The 17,492-nt window shown below is 36.4% G+C and overlaps 1 protein-coding gene across 8 annotated transcripts in view; it reads left to right on the forward strand.

The window, feature by feature from the left end:
* Positions 1–4,097: 4,097 nt before the first annotated feature.
* Positions 4,098–17,492, forward strand: part of LOC143359185 (potassium voltage-gated channel subfamily KQT member 1-like) — a 94,143-nt gene continuing 80,748 nt past the window's right edge. For 7 of the 8 annotated variants that reach the window (XM_076796933.1, XM_076796936.1, XM_076796941.1 and 4 more), the window contains exon 1: positions 4,098–6,091. In XM_076796933.1, the coding sequence (XP_076653048.1) occupies positions 5,773–6,091 (319 nt within the window). In that variant the 5' untranslated portion in view covers positions 4,098–5,772. The remainder of the gene's footprint in view (positions 6,092–17,492) is intronic. The other variant, XM_076796938.1, reaches the window with a different exon arrangement.

A 17,492-nucleotide genomic window follows, 5' to 3' on the forward strand; every position in this document is an offset into this window, starting at 1 on the left:
GACTATAAAATGATACAGAAGCCGAGAGTTCAGTGCAAAAGAAAAAATGGAATTCTTGCCAGAAGTCTAATCAGATATGATAATAAACAAGAAGAAGTTCACAATTATTTCCAAATTGAGTGGACATTTTAGAAATGTTGACCTATTTTAAAGAGTTGAAAAAATTCAGAACCGTTCCAGAAGTCAAGTTTTCTTTGCGAATTTTGAATGTCGAAAATCATCTTAATAAAAAAATTGTAAAAAGTAAAAAATTAAAATGCTTTACATTATCTTTATTCTAATACTTCAGCAAAGAAGTTGTTACAATTTCTAGACTACTATTATCCAGTGAAGATCATTTTCAAAAAGAATTTTATTTGTACTATACATTTAAAAAATTTTAGACAAATGGTATTTCTTATTTATTCACGGATTCAATATAAATAATATCTAATTGATATGCTTTTATCGTACATTTAAAATAAAAATTTCACTTAATATCTGAACTTATGAGAAGTGTCAAAATTCGAAATTTAATACTCAAATCGGACACAAAATTAAACGTATCTTTTGTTCGTAACGTGAGAAAATTAAAAATATACTGAAATAATAATAAATATATTAAATTGTACTGTATATTTTTCTAAGGTCATAGTCAATACCAACGTGACATTTGCAAGATAATATAATTTTTGCAGCCCCCACAAAATTCAGTAACAACCGTTATTTTTTCACAAATTTTTTCGTACAAAAATACCGGATCCACAATCATTCAATCCCTTAATTTCTTTGAACCTTGCGATGGGATTTTAATTAATTCCATGGGATGTGTGATGGATGTACGTGAAGCGAGATGCACGTATATCGATTTTCTCCATGCATGCACAAACTGTTTATGGCGACTACAAAGACGTTGTTATCGTTTTTATCGGATTGGTGTATACGAAATAAATTGCCAATAGCACCTACCGTAAAAGTTCCTTTCTTTAAAGCAACAATAAAATACCAATTGTCAGCATCGATTTACGGCAAAGGAGATAGCAATAAAAAAACTATCACAAGATTTAAGTATAGCTATAAATTAGTACATTTTGAATGTTATAGTATATGCACAAGTTAAACGCAGTGCCTTCTGAATATTTATAAGCATAATGTATATGTATAGTTGTACAATAGTATACTACTTATATTAACATACTTGCATTGTAATTAACAATATCAGCATACTTGTACGCAAACATACTTAAATATATTAGACACTAGTATACTAATATATTCTAGTATAATAATAATTATACTAATATTATAATTATAATAATTATAAGAATTACGTTATTATAATAATTATAATAATTACGTTATTATAAATATTGGGTGATGTATACTGTACATGCAGGAGTATTTATTTATTATTAAACTTGAGATTAATATTAAAATGTCAAAGAGAAATGGCTTACTTTTTGTTAAGAAGAATGTTTACAAATTAATGGAGATTATTTGGTTAAACAAAATGGTTGTAAAACATGACAAATATTTATTAATTTTTTAGACATAGTCGATGCGACAGCTTCCCACATACGAGTCTCATCATCGTTGTCCCGGCTTCGGGAAGTAAATTTTAGAACATCGTCTTTCGGTGGTTTTCGATGCGGAGGCCAAACCGCAGGAAAACCTCGACAACATCTCATTTTTCAATTATCGGGAGCTTAATGTTTAACATGCTACGGCTTTCTAGCCATGCAGAATAGAAAACAAAGCCACCTCTTGAAATCTGAGCATTATGCATACATGAAATTCGTTTCAGCGCTGTTACGCAGTGACGTTAATGTTTTGGATTAAATAGGATTTACTGGATTTTGTGAAAACAGTGAAAAAATAATATTTCATAAATAGGTATAGATTCAACAAGTATTTGAAAACTAATTTTTCCACTTTGGAAAATTGTTTCGATCAATTGCTAGCATTTTCGAGGGAAAACATCTCTTAGGTGAAAATGAATGATAGTTTATGAAAATGGGAGACTCAAGCTTTAAAATGTGATCAGGCTAATTGTTGTACTATTTTTTTCACGAAAATATCATAGTTTAATTATGAAAAAAAATAAAAATAAATAAAAACGAAAAAGTGTTCAAATAGTTTTTAGGTCCTTTCAATAATAATAATAATTATTATTATATAATCCTCCAATAATAATAATAATTTAATCCTCCTAATAGTTTTATGATTGCTTTTGTCTTGCAAGTTTATTATTAATGGAGCATCATTCTACAACATTTTACTTTCGTGAATTGTTTTATCAATCAAAATTTATTATATTAATTTACGTCAATATAAAAAAGCGGAACACATTAATTTTTATAAGAATGAAATAAAAATATCTTTAAAGTCTGTCATTGTGCATGATTTATTGCATTTTTCCAATATTTGCAAATGTCATGAACACACCGTAATCTGTAGTCGAAATATTAATCAACGTGAAATGAAATATTGCAATTTAAATGCAAATTTGCCCGTACAAGAATCGTTGACGATCAAAAATGTAAAAGCAATAATGGGATTCGAAATATTAATCATGTGCGAAGTTAATTGGTCGACTACGGAAACAAAATTCAATTATCAATCAATCATCAATTAAAGTAATATCTATAGAAACGTTACAATCAAATATTCGATCAAGAACGTTAACAATTGGCCAGTTTTAAATTCAAAATTATACAGGGTGGTTCAGTGCATGTTAGCACATCATTATCTCCGCTGTTTTCAAAAATATCAAAAGACATAATTAACCAAAGTTTTTCAGTATAATGAGAACTACAATACTACAACAAGAGTTTTGTTGTAAGTAGAACTTAGGAGGTTTCAAGTTCACCTTCATATTTTTGAATAGAAACATATATTTTTCACTATTCGACGCAACTTATCATTCTCTATAAAAGGGTATTAACCTACGTATGTCGAAAAGTCATTAATTTCAGAGACATTTCAATTTTAATTTTATTAACTTCTGTAGGTCTTATTTACCATATTTTGTGTCGTGACCAGCGTTGACGTATTTCGTCTATGGGCGTCGCCCTTTTTTAGAATTCATTTTAGAAACCCCCTATTCTGTTTTATTGTCTACCGCCCCACTTTCAATATTTTGGTGGAGGGAAATTCCATCCCCGACGTTTCTGTATTCATGTGCCAGCGTTGCGAGGACCAGTTACGGAAACTGGAGTCACAAGTCAGAACAAGTCGAATTTACTATAATCAACCTCTATTTATATCTTTCTATACCACTCCTCACAACATTGGTAATTACTTAGAAAAGTGTCCTCGCCGATTTCCATGACCTTGAAATACGTACTCAAGGTCATCATTCTGAACAACTATTTCATATACATGTCACCACCGCACGGGTGACCGCTATTTTAAACATTTGCTTTCTCTAAATAATTACCACACTACAGTGATTTCTCTATATATGTCGCCAAGACCTGGATGATAAACGTCGCGAAATTATCCCCACTACCGCGGGGTATACCCTGTTAGGATCCACCAAGCATGAGACGCCTGGACGATATAAGACCCGTGTTGTTGACATAATCGAGAATTCACTGTATCTATTAAAGGCTGTACAGTTATCCGGAAACCCGATTATTCTTTTCATTTTATTTACTGCCTCCATTCGAGCCGCGTATCTCAGCAGCTCGTTAATCGCAGTTGCGCACTGACGCAACAAATTATTACGGGTGTCATTAGTCTCGGTATACATTCCGAGAAATGAATGGCAGGAAAATTAATTTTCTGACCTTCTACCTCCTACATTGTGCTCGTCCCACACAGAAAAACCTCAGCGACTCGGCCGAGGCACGGAATCGTTTCATCAACAATGTCACCGAGCAACGTCGGTTACTCGGAGAATCAGTGAATTCAAACGCGAGCGCGTCCGCACCTGGAATCGAGTGCATCTCGGTAGAGCAATTCACCGTGGTGCGACGGGGGTGGTGGGAGAGGGGTTGGCAGGTGAGGGGGTGGTGCGTCGTCCGAAGTAGGGGGAAATGAGATGAAAACATTTCTTCTGATCTCTAAACGGTGCGCGGCACCGTGCAAGCGCCTGGCCACCCCCGCTCTCGGGGTTGCGGTGGGTGGCGGAACTACAGGGCGGCCAAGAGCCACAGTTGGTTGCGAACTGTCGTCATGAGCACATTACGCGTCCTCGGCTTACACGACGCGACCTCGTGTCCTCGAAAAACACCGTGATTCGTACAGGTGCCCATTAAATTCAACGCCCCACCACCGCCTCGCTCCCCTAACCCCTAAAAGAAATCTTCGTGTCGTGCTTCCTATCGTCGAGTGCAACGGTTAACCTCGAGAAATTGCTACAGTGAGAGATCGTCAGTGAAAAATTTTTGGAAATTCTTTCGATACTGCTGTGACAAACTTTCGTCCCCCCACCCCCCAAAAAACCCCTATCCCTCCTGCCCTGCGGTGCTCGGTTGTTGTCAGTGAAGAAGCTACAGTGCATTTACTATTGTGACAAAATCTCCTTCAGTGTCGCGAGTTAATTTTTTCGAGTTCTCCCTCTCTCTCTCTCTCTCTCTGTATCTGGAGAAACAAGTGAAATTTCGGTTAATCACTGGTGCCGAAGGAATCGACGTGGTAGTTGTTCGACGACCGTCGCGGAGGGGTGCAACCCTAAATCGCGTTTCCAGCGTCAGCATAGAAACATCGCGGTGGAAGTGGTTCGATCTTCGAATTTAGCTCACAGAGAAACGTCAGAGAAGCCTCGGTTCAATTAACATTTCAAAATTCGATGAAAATAGCTGCTTCGTCCCTCCAGCCGAATGGCGATTACGATAGATCCCGCAAGGGTCGAGCGACTGATCAACGGCGCCGTGAAATTTCGTCCTCTTCGACCCTCCGGGACAAACGATAAATAAGCCGGACCATGAACGATAGGAAAAACGTTAGGCCTAATTCCGAGTGAGACTCCGAAGACTATGCGGAACATCGCCGAAACGGAATGACGGAGCTGAAAGATTCATGAGACCGTTTGAACTCGCAAAGGTCAGAGGACACGAGGTCGATCTTCGCCGGCGATCCTCTTTTTAACGGGAAACGCGAGCTCCCCTCGCAGTCCGGCTCGAAACTGGGGCGACAGATGCAAAAAGTTAGGCCCGGGGATGACGAGGAACTTAGGGTCGGTCCTTCCGCTTCTGTGATCCATGTACAAGGGCAATAATCAACCAGCGAGCAATCCTAAACGTATTTCTAAGTGGGCGAGCAGGGGTTTCGATCTTACGGGAGACCGGAGCCGGAGGGATCCTCGAGATTTGATCCTTGACAGGCGATTTTCCAGAACGACAATCAGGCTCAGGCTCTCGAATTTCTCTACCGGAAACCATCGGCCGACTGGAACGACCGTTCGATTCCCATCGAGGAGATGCGGAGCTAATTTTTAGACTCGAGTCGAATTTTGCGCGTTGATTTACGGTCCGCGGATTAGGCGACCGGTGTCGAGGATCTTCGCGAACGGAAGAATGACAGCGCGACGCAACGAGAAAATCGGTCGAGAGGCCGAGGAACCAGCGAGAGAAGCTGTAATCGCAGCCGTGGAGGATCGATCGGTGACGAGCGTCGTGAGGATCGCTTGAGGATCTAGCTGACGATCGACTTAGTGGTGTCCGATGACTCGAGCTGGCTCGGTGACAGTGGCCGCAGTGGTTGCAAACCGTAGACGACCATGGACAGAAGGGACCTGGTGGCCGGTGAAGGTCGCTCGCGGAGCACGATCGGCAAGACAGCCTCGGGATGCTGCACGCTGTTATGCTAGGCAGCGGTCCGGGCCGAGGGAGACACGAATGGTATCCGGGATTCTATTTGCAGCGACGACGACTTGGTTGCAGGATGAACCGCGGTGAACAGGAGACACTATTCCGGCAGAGCCGGCAGCTGACCAGGATCGTGCCATCGCACGAGGACCTGGTCCTCAGCGTGCTCAAATCGCCGATCAGCCAGCACCAGCATCATCATCAGCAACGGCAGCAGTACCGTCACGCGCACCACTCGCACGAACACCACGTTAACTGCCAAGGTCATCCGAATCATAACAAGTGCACGCACTACTCAGGTACACTCGGATCGACTGGCCCCGGAGGGCCGGCTCGGTGGAACGCTGTCTTGAATACACCGGTGAAAAGTTTCGATTTAGGTTCAGTTTGGTTTCTCCAAATTGCTGGGGGTTTGGGATTGATGCGTTGACGAACGCCCCTCGTTGCCGACATCAGTACTGGCTCTGAGGATTATTTCAAAATGGATTACAGAAAATTACATCAGTAGACTGCGGATCTTTGTGCAAAATAAAATATGTTTGCAAGACACGGGAGCCAAATACAAAATTTTCCTTCTTTCAATTATCTTTTTGACCTGAAACTAATACACGTATGGCCTTCAATATTTTTATCACGACCAATGCTTTAAATTTTGCGTAACCATTTTTACCATAATCGCATAAAATCCGCAGTCTGATCATTAGTCTTCGCGCCTTCTTGCTCGCTTTCTAGCATTCGAAGATAGGGTGACCTGTCCTGTGAATGAACATTTATGATGCCCTCTTCGTGCTGAAATTTATAGAGTAACTCTATCGTAAATTCACAGGTGTCTCGCTGAAGAGATCTGATTTTTCTTACATCCTACTTTCGGTTAGAAAATATTTTTTTATAATTATTCTTGGGCGGTGTGTGTGCGTTGAACATTATTTCAAATGTGTGCTGAAATTTATGGAGCAATTCTATCGTAAATTCACAGGTGTCTCGCTAAAAAGACCTAATCTTTTCTTATAACTAGACTGCGGATCTTTATGCATTGATTAAAAAATGGAGTAGATAAAATTGGAAATTGTAGGAAAATTAAAAAAATTTCAAATGTCGACATACTGTTTCTCATCTATTAAATTTAACAAGTGAAGAAATAACATTCTGCTTAGATGCAGACAAGTTTTATTTTGCATAAAGCTCCGCAGTCTACTTATAACCTGCTGGGGGCTATAAAATATTTTTTATAATTGTTCCCGTTAATTTTTTTCTAATTTTTTGATCGTGCCGAGGGCCGAAAAATATTGAAAAAGCCGGTAATTTGACTTGAAAATGCCGCCATCTAGTAAATAATCAAAATTTTTTATTTCTTTTGGTTCAGGCCATAACTACATTCATGCAAACATTATTTGTGTGGGTTGCATCGACATTTTACAATCTAATTACTGTGTTTGAAGCCAGTATACATAATAATTACATTTGGTAATAAAAACTTACTAGTTTGAGAAATGCAAGAACAGACGCAATATTCCCAGGGGCCATTTATATCGCATAATTATTCAGAACGAAGTATTATTGAACGTTAAAATATCAGTCTTGCAGTCCATATGTGCTTAGAATCGAAATATAGACCAATTATTTAATTATTTTTCTATTCGAAAGATCGGCACTTTCTGATAATATTGAACGGTCGTATGAAATTTTTCGCAATATCAGGGCGTATCATGTGGCAAGAAAAGAAAAAAAAATTAAAAGAAAGTTCCGCGGAGTGAGAGTCAACACCTGCCGCAAACAAAAGTTGATGCGTTTCGCGTGACAAGGAAGGAAAAATTTCAGAGGCAGTTATGTACCTCGGGTAAACGAGTGTCGTGACAAAAAGTTGATAAAGTTTTTCCAACGATTTGTTTATATAAGCGAGAATGCATTACTGATCTGTCATTTCTCAGCGCGTTGGCGAATTTTCGTAGGAAACTTGCAAAAATGTTTCTGGATTTATTCAAAAATTCACTTCAAAGCACATTATAAAAATATTCCGCAGGCTGGAAAAAGATAAAATACGACTTAATTGGCTAACGAACAGTCGGATAAATCAGCGGAATTGAGGGTTCACCGTACAATAGAATTATCCGAATTTTTTCATTGTTGAATGGAATTACGCGGTTCGCATATTTCGCTTACCCTGCGCATTGAAATTTTTTGAACGAGATCCGACCTTTTTGGAACACCCCGTATAGTGGTAACTGTTACTGTTAAAGCACGGAATGTCTTAATAGTTGAAAATTTGTTTTTTCTTTCATAATTGATTATTTAGAACGCCACGCGTGAGAATTTAAAAAAATATTAAGAATTGAGAAAATCTATCAGAAACGTTTACTCGAAATAAGAAATCTGAAAAATAGATCAAAATTTGTTGTAGTCAAAGCTCGAGTAAATGATATTCTACAGATAGCGGAATGGGCAATTTAAGCTTAAGCTTCAACATTATAAGCAATTAGCTGGCGTACCCGCTAATCAGTGGATGCAGAATCACCCTCTAAAACCATGATCATTAATTTCGCGAAACTCCGTACCTAGTCCGACTAATTTTCCTATATTTCGCCCGCATTCATCGGGAATAAAACTCTTCAGGCAACGCGAAGCTAACTTTATGTTTCTCTTGAACATTTAAAACATTTCCAGAATATCCAATTAAATTCAACACGTATGCGCTACCGGCTGAAACTTTGAAACCGCTCTACAAATTAGTTAAGATAATTATTAAACAGTGTACGGACACACGAATTCTTTCCGATTTTAAGATAAATTAAACATTTTACCAAAAAGCAGTTAGGTGAGACATCGAAACATTCGCCACTATTAATTACAACCTTACACAATTTTTGAATTATAATAAATTGGTAAAAACGAATCATCTTTAAATTCAAATGAACTGTGTCACTTGATATAAGGTAAAATACAAGAATATAATTACAACTATTTATTTATGTGTTAGAAGACTAATGTAGTTGTGTGTAGTTGTAAAGTTTGTTGCACTCCATCTTTAAAAAAAAATTATTAGAAATTTGGACTGTCTGTGGAATATTTAAATCATTTCACTGACAAGTGGAGCTAACCTTTTGCCAAACAATGTAATTTTATTCTTTATTAAAAGTCCCATTGAAATATTTCAATAATTCTACTATAAATCGTAAGTGGTATTAATACTGCGTCTAACAATGTCTAAAAAATACTGTACCATTAACAATTTTTAGTAAAATTACTCAAATACTCCCATAGCAATCCAAATTTTTTGTCATCTTTTTGAAAGATAAAGTGTAACAACGCAATCACAACTGTTATACAGGGTGCGACCGAATGACACGAGGTGATTCCTTAGGAAAAAATAAGAAAAAAATATAGAGTAACAGTTTTTGACGAGTCCGTCGCGTCTGATCATTACCGACCTATTCTACTTCCTGCATAGACTAAAGCACGCGGATCCGACGGATTTTTCAACACGATTTTCTCGAAAACGAAACAATGTTATTCCTTTCTTTCCATTGTTGATACATCTACTGTAGAAAATAAGGACAAATAAAAAGTTTCATAAATATAGTTTTTACTATAAATAACTGGTAATAATAACACATACAATAATAATACTATTATATAAATAAATGGTTGCAATTATATTTTCGAATTTCACCGTTTATAAACGTGAAGGAGGAGTGGCATAAAAATCCAACAAAAACTTTCATAGCGATTGTTCGTCGTACAGTATGAGCTCATACTTTTTCTTTAATGTATCGCTCGAAAGGTACTTAATAAGTTCAGTTCTTGTCGAATCGATCGGCCCTCGGCTCGACTTTAATTAACAACATTATTTGTCGCGCCCGTCGATCGTTATTCTTGCGAAGCGACGGTGGCTTTCGAACCGATCGGCGCAACTGAAAAGTTCCGCAGCACGAAGGTATCGTTGAAGCTACCGTCGCGCGGAATTCGCTAGGATCACGTTTCACAGGACAGTAAAATCTAGGCAAAAACGACGGGGCTTTAGATCCTTATCTCGCTTTACGCCTCCTCGTTCGTCGAGGGTAACGGCGCCGAGTAATTTTCCAATAAACGAGCCGATTTTTTGAGCGCCTCGGGAAAAATAGAGCTCGTGGCGATCGATGCTGATGCGGATGGGATTTTCCTTTACATCCCTTTGCCGCCGAGACTTCACTTATTCTGCCGTTGAAGATTCTTTATCGAATACAAAAGCTCTCGCGTCGCTTCGCCTCCATTTCGAAAATCTACTATTATATTTTCCTCAGTTTCCGGTTACTCGCTGTGGACATTAATCAGAAATTTCTTATATCGATTAAATGAAGAAGTACTCTACTTTGATATCTGCATGGTCGTAGTTGGATCTCTACTCAAATATTGCCCATCTTTGACTCAAATAAGTCATTGTTAACAACATTAATACGTGTATGGTCATTCTTTGATCGGGTTTAGAAACTTTCAGTCACGACATATCAGAGTGTAGCAAATTTGATGAGAATTTACATCACGGAAAAGGATTGAAGATCTACTTCGATCAATTTTCAAGCTTCAGACTTCGTAATTAAACTGCATATCTTTTGAACCAGTGAATTCCTAACATTGAAACTTGGATTTTCGGAATTTTCTCGCCAAAATAGACAGGATTACATTTAAAAAAGTTAAAAATTTCTGGTTTTCCGAGTTAAAGTTTGACCCCCTTGTTTTCTATTGAATCGTCTTTCTATTTCCGCCCCTTACACCACGTCTGTTCTGAATCGTTGTTCTCTCAACGCATTCGGTTACGCCATATTCATTGAACCATTTTTGGGTAAAGAGAGATATACCTCTTTGTCATATTTGTGGAATTTTTATCACGCTTAAATTCTTCGTAAACTGGTACAATGCGACAAACCCGTGCACAGCGAAGCAGCCCCGAACACACGCGTTCGTAGCGTGTGTAACATGGACGGGTCGGTTTTGTCGAGTTTTCTTTATTGGAAACCAAGCTGAAAACGAGCACTCGTTGAATAATATAATATCATTTTAATCGCGATCAATATTGCCGCGAGCCCACGCTGTGCATTTTTCGACCCAGAACTGGAAACAAAAAACGGTTTCGTTATTGAAAATTTCACAGATGGTAACACACACTCGTTACCTCTTGTTCTACGCTTTTGCAAATGCAATTAGTAGATCGTGGACATTTTTTCAAAAATTTGTACATGTCAATTGACTAAAATTGTTGTTGCATTCTGAATTTTATTACACTTAAATGACTGTACCGTGTTTTATTTAATGATTTTCTGTATACAATTCTGCAAACGTCACATTGTGAAATAATAATTGTTAATTGTTAAAGCATTTTTGTACTTAGGATCTGTTAGTTTCAATGCATGTCGATTTGAAATATATTAACGAATATATAGTCGGATAATTTATATTTTTATAATTTACAAATACTGCAGGAAGATTTATTGAAATATGTATTCCACAACACTTTCTAAAAACGAACTTTAGACTGTATGCTGGAACACAATCCTTTTAAGAACTGTGAGCGTATATTTCAATTCCAGATAAATGCTGACACAAATCGAATAAAATCGCAGCGGTTGTTTCTGTAGTCGCAGGTCATGTACTAACGGGGATTATCTAGTCTTATGTAATCGTAGTAAATACCATAACAAACGTTTCTTGGTGTATTCAAGGCAATTCGAGTGTGACATAATAGAGATTTACTTTCAGCCGATGCGTACTGGCATGCACGTTCATTAAAACGACAGTTTTCCGTAACTGACACAATGGGAATGTGAAAACTGTCGTTCTCATACAGGGTGTCCTACTTAAATCAACATTCTCAAACATCTCAAAAATTGTTAACTATACTGAGAAATGTTTCGAACAGAAGTTGAATAGTTTCGAGAAGGATATACATGTATAACAATTTAAATATTTCCAGAAATGTTTCAATAGTCGATTTAGTCCTAAATTCTCTATAAAAAAAAAAAATACTAAATCGATTCTGACAAGAACCATTAATTCGCGAAGTGTTTCAATTTAAACATCTCATTATATTCTATTAAAATATCTGATTAATAATATTCATAAGTTTTGTAATAGATTTTTTTTTAAAGAAAACTTGCATTATCAACCATGTAATATTACAAATTTGACTTTCATATGTAATTTACGTATCGTTCTATGAAAAAACAAATTCGTACGTCATGTTACGTGTTTCTTGAGATTGTTCAACTTTTGTTTGAGATATTGTTTTGCGTCATCGATGATTTTCGAGATATTCGAGTGGAGCGAATTAAACGGGACACCGTGTATTCTCGATGCTATGGCCTGAATGATTTTCGCTTCTTCGTGCCGTTGAGTTCCTTAAATCCTGAAGGATCGATGGAGGGTTCCTTGCAGACCCTAAGCAGATTGCAAGGAGGAACCCTATTAGCCGCTTTCCTCGAGCGTACTGGGAATGCCCCGTTTTGATAGCTAAAAATAGGGAACTGCGAAATTTCTGCAATGCGAAACAAAGGATATTTTACGAAAAATCCTCGATTTGTAGATATTTGTAGAGAACAGTGTATACCTGCATCCTTCGTTCTAAGTATTTCCAGAGAAAACTTTTATCTTCTCAAGTTTATCCGTTTCTAGGCTGCCATAATATTTCTGCCCTTAACCCTTCAAATGACGGATCTTGAATTTTATATTTTACGATAATTGAGATTGCAAAGATGTTTTTTATTTAGACGTACAGTATTTACTCTATATATGTCCCAAACGCGTAGCCGAATGCGAAAGAATAGTATCTCCTGGCCGATATATGTCCCTGGTTATACCCGTGTTTTGGACATACATCGAGTAAACACTGTATTTTGTATAAATGTAGTTACTTTCAAAAGGGAACACAAACTATGTGCTTTTAGTGTTCTGACGTTAATTATAGCAAGCTCTGGGGAAAAGAAAATGTACCTACTACTTCTACGGAATAAAATACTTTCATGATTTTAGCAACTTTTAGGAAAAGTACACATGTACGCTTGATTCTTACTGTGTTTGGAGAATTTACGTTGATTCGCGTTTCCACCTGTTTTGTAAGGAGTAGGATGCTTTCGCAGATATTTTTAGAGAGCAGGATACGTCCAACCTTGATTCTAGGTACTCGTGGAAGATATTACACGTTCAGTCGTGGTTCTAGTTGTTTCTAGGAAATAAAACAAGTTTAGTTATAACTTGAACTATTTCTAGGAAACAAAGCACGTTTAGTCATAATTCTAGCTATTTCTAGGAAATAAAATACGTTCGGATTCGATTTTAGTTATTTTTAGGGAATAGAACACGTTCGTCCGATGATTTTAGCTATTTCTGGGGAATAGTGCACGCTCGCCCTCGATTCTATGTCTATTGTAGAGCAGAGTACGATCATTCATGTTTTGAATTATTATTTCTAAGGAACAGATCCATTTTCATCCTCGATTATAATTGTTTCCAGAAAGATCATACTTATTGCAAACAAACTTCTAAAAGATACGGCACGAGAGTTAATATTATTCTTTACATGATTTTGGTTAGGAATGACCATTGCGAGTGATTAAAATTTTTCTGATCATTCACAATTATTATTGATGACGGAATTCATTTTTAGTTACGAGTTACTGACAACAAGAATTCCTTTCGATTTCGAATCAGGGTTGGGCAGATTTTATTTGAAATAAGATAATAAATACTTTAATATCTTTGTTTTCGAAATAACAAAAATTTATTTTCATTTGACGGTTAAATCAAATAATATTTTGTTTGAATAATTTTTCATTTCAAATCCATTATTCAAATAAAATAGTAAATAATTTCACCTCAAGAAGAGGTTATTGCAGTAGCTAAATTAAATATTACTTTTAGAATTTCATTTGAAATTCAAATAATGAAATAATTTTTAAAAATATGACATGTAGCCACATAAGATAGTACATTATCCCAACGATTATTTTCCAAATAACTTATTATCGTTGATGAGACTTACTTTTTTGCTCGCGGTTTGGTTGCTTTCCATCATCTTACATAATAATAATTTCCGAGCAATAAAACAATGCCCATTCTTAATTCTAGTTATCTCTGGAGTGTTGGAGATGTCAATCCTCTATTCTACTCTAGTTGTACGTAGGAAATAAAACTCGTTGAAATAAAACTCGTTGATCCTTGTGTCTACCTATTTCTAGGTAGTAGACTGACAGGTATAGTTTATCCTTGCGACTATCTATTTCTGGGGACTTTCATCCTCGATGGTAGCTATTTCTAAAGCGTCGAACACTTCTATCTTTGATTCCAGCAAATCCTGGAGAATGGAACACGTTCATTCTCGAGTGTTTCTAAGGGATCGAAAACGTTCATCCTGGATTCCAACTATTTCTGGGAAATGGAATACGTGAATCCTTAATTCTAGCTATTTCTAACAAATAAAGCACGTTTATCCTCGATTCTCAAAATGCAATTTTCCACAAGGAAACCACGTGTCCTATAGAACCAACAGACACACACAGGGTGTTAAAAAGGAACCGTGCAATATGTATACGGTACATACGTCACACTTTAATAAAAAAGCATATTGTTAGTAAACATTCAGCGTTTTTCTTGCAAATAATAAGTGTTAGGACTTAATATTATTTTTAATAATTTTATTGTGTTGGCACTATTTTTTAGAAATGAAGGTGACTTTCAATTTTTTAAATGGAGCGATACATATTTTTTATATCATATAAAAGCGTGTGTCAAGACAAATTCATTCGTATACGACACAATGACCTGTAAGGTCACGCAAGGTCAGAAATAGGAGGAACGTTTTGAATATTACTCGATGGCACCCTAGAATTGAATGATTAAATGTTGAGAATTATTAAACGAATTTTTCGACTGCAGCAGCAATTGCAATTTTGAGAAAGCTTCGTCATTACTTTATGGATTGTTACTTAAATATTGACGCTCGTTTCTGGTGGGATATTGTCATTAAGAAGCTTACCATTAAGCTTTCGGTGGTAATACATAAGAAAGCCGAAACGGCCGTGGTGGGATGATAGTTGAATTAACATTGCATTTTCACGTCGTCGCAATTTAAATGTCAATACACGTGACATTATAACTGAAAATATGAAGAGGGGAAAATATGATACAATCAATTTACAATACAATACAATTTATTAATCGTCGGAGACAGTTTTACAATAATTGACAGAACCACGAAAACTATGAAAATTATTGAAGGAAAGCAACTAACATTTTTGTTATAAACAGACTGCGGATCTTATGCAAAATAAGAATTTTCTACATACAATTGCATAAAACGAAATTTCGAATGAAGTGTATTTCTTTTCTTAATAAATTGAAAGCTACGTAGCAATGCTGTTCAATTTTTCTGATATCTTCATTGTTCTGTATTTCCCTTTCTCATTTTTGCCATGAATGCATCAAATTTTCAATCTAACGATCAGTTTCTTGGTCCATGACGATATTAACTAAGACGTCTTGGAACTTATGCCAGTATGATCGCGTTGCAAAATAATTGGCAGATCGCTTCGCGAACCTGATAGAACGGATCACCTTACACTGAATTATAAAATCTTAGAATCGCATAATGCAGCAAACGATGTGAAAGATGTTTAGCAGGAAACGAATATATTTCACGAAATTTTATTAATTTTATTTTCTTATATCAACGGTTTTAAATTCTTTGACCATTTGTTTTTTCTTTCTAATAATAATAATAATTGAAGCAGTACAATGACGTCATCGGGACAACAAATAAATAAGAATTATTTCAACGGGATGAATGATTTTTTACATGGTCATTTTTTGAAAACTGATATGTTTAATAATGACAATAAATCACGTTGTTGCGAAAAACGACGTCGAGTCGTTGTTTTATTTTACGTTCAATAATGTCACTCTGGATAAACAATTTTCAACAAGCGACGTGAGAAAAATGTCGCCATTTTTTCAAAATTTGCCCCTGTGCAGCCAACAGATTAATCAATGATATATAAAATCCTTGTTCCGTTTTTACATTTTTCAAATTCGTCAAGTATCGACGTCAAACGAAGATGTCAAGGCAAGTCACTATAGTAGTGTACCGTAATTAAAAGAACAGCCACAATAATTACAATATTAAAGTTGTTATAAAGTACCCACGTTATGCATCGTAGGGTTCAATCACTGACATTTTGAACCCAGTTAAGGAAAATGTTGGATAGATTTTCTAAAAATGAATTTTCTAATTCAAACTTCATTGCTGCAAAAAAGACTCGGACAGCAGAAAGCAATTTTCGACGTGACCCAAAGCGATATAATTTTCACCGCGGCGCTAATTAAACCTAAAGCGAAAATCCGCCCGTATCGAGTAGAATTACACAGTCTCGAGCTTTTATGGTGACCAAAGAACTCCCGCTGGCAGACATTTCATCTCCAAAGGACGACCACAGCTGATGCTCAAAAGTTGGATTATTCGTATTCACCGTTTCGCCCGGCGTTATGCTAACGCATCCTTAACTGGACTACTTTAGTTCACAAACAAGTTTCCGCGCAACAGAATATTGGGAGGTAAAATTATGGAAAATTCTACCTGAACTTATGATAATATCATGTCGCTACGCTGAAAAGGAATTACTTTATTAAATTACTGCAGTTGGGAACAAAAAGCGTCACGCTTTATCCCTCATTGTATTTATAGAATTGTAATGAGTTTCAAAGAGTTCCTTTACGCCATGAAGTAACGATCTCACCCTCAGACGATTGTGGTTAATCAAATTTTGTTGGAATTTCTGTTAATAATTTAATCCACAGTACATGACAGAAAACATTTGTAAAAATATTTTTCGTAGTACAAAAGTATAATTAGTATATTTTCCCGTAGTATGAAAGTATGAAAGTATTATACAAATATGGGGCTAGAAATTAATAATTACTGAGATATTCTCAAATTACTAATCTTCTCTTAGGAACCACTGATTAGTTCGAATTTCAGTTTCTGTAACAACAGTATCATGAAAAAAATTCAATTTAATGATGTCAAAAGTAGAGGTTTCAAGCTTTAAAATGAGTCCAGATAGGACATTCTCCGACTTTTCCTCACGAAGTTACAGCAGTTCAAAATTCCTCGGTTCGGATAATCGAGGTTCTACTGTATCGTGAATTAAACAAGTACAGATGCTCTAAATTGTGTCGTGTTTGGAGTCATTGTAATCAGAAAAATGTCACAAATATGTAATTCAACGTTTCGTAGGAACTTATTAGAGTTTAATAAATAAATAAATAAATTGAAAATAGTTTCATCGTTGGATTGGTAGTATCTCATCGACACGCAGGTATTGATGTATTGTTTACTCGCTATTTTTGTGTACGTTCACCGCTGCCGGCAATAATAATGTATGTATGCAAATGTAAAATGGGTATTGAACAATACTTCTGGAATGGAATGTCACTTATATTGTGCACAGACATTTCTGAAACAAATATGCGATTCTCATAGATTTTAATGTGCTGAATACAACTATGAAAGCAATTTCAATTCACAGCTTTTGAAAGAGCTATGTTATACGTATTGCGGTTTCATTTATCTATCGTGGAAATGAAAAATCTACTCCCGCGTAACGTGACCGCAAGCACCTAAAATTGGAGATCCCTGAAGGAGATTAGGTTAAGCTGGCAGCTTAGTCCCCTTGCCCC

The sequence above is a fragment of the Halictus rubicundus genome, chromosome 11 (genome assembly GCF_050948215.1).
Source record: "Halictus rubicundus isolate RS-2024b chromosome 11, iyHalRubi1_principal, whole genome shotgun sequence".
NCBI lineage: Eukaryota > Metazoa > Arthropoda > Insecta > Hymenoptera > Halictidae > Halictus > Halictus rubicundus.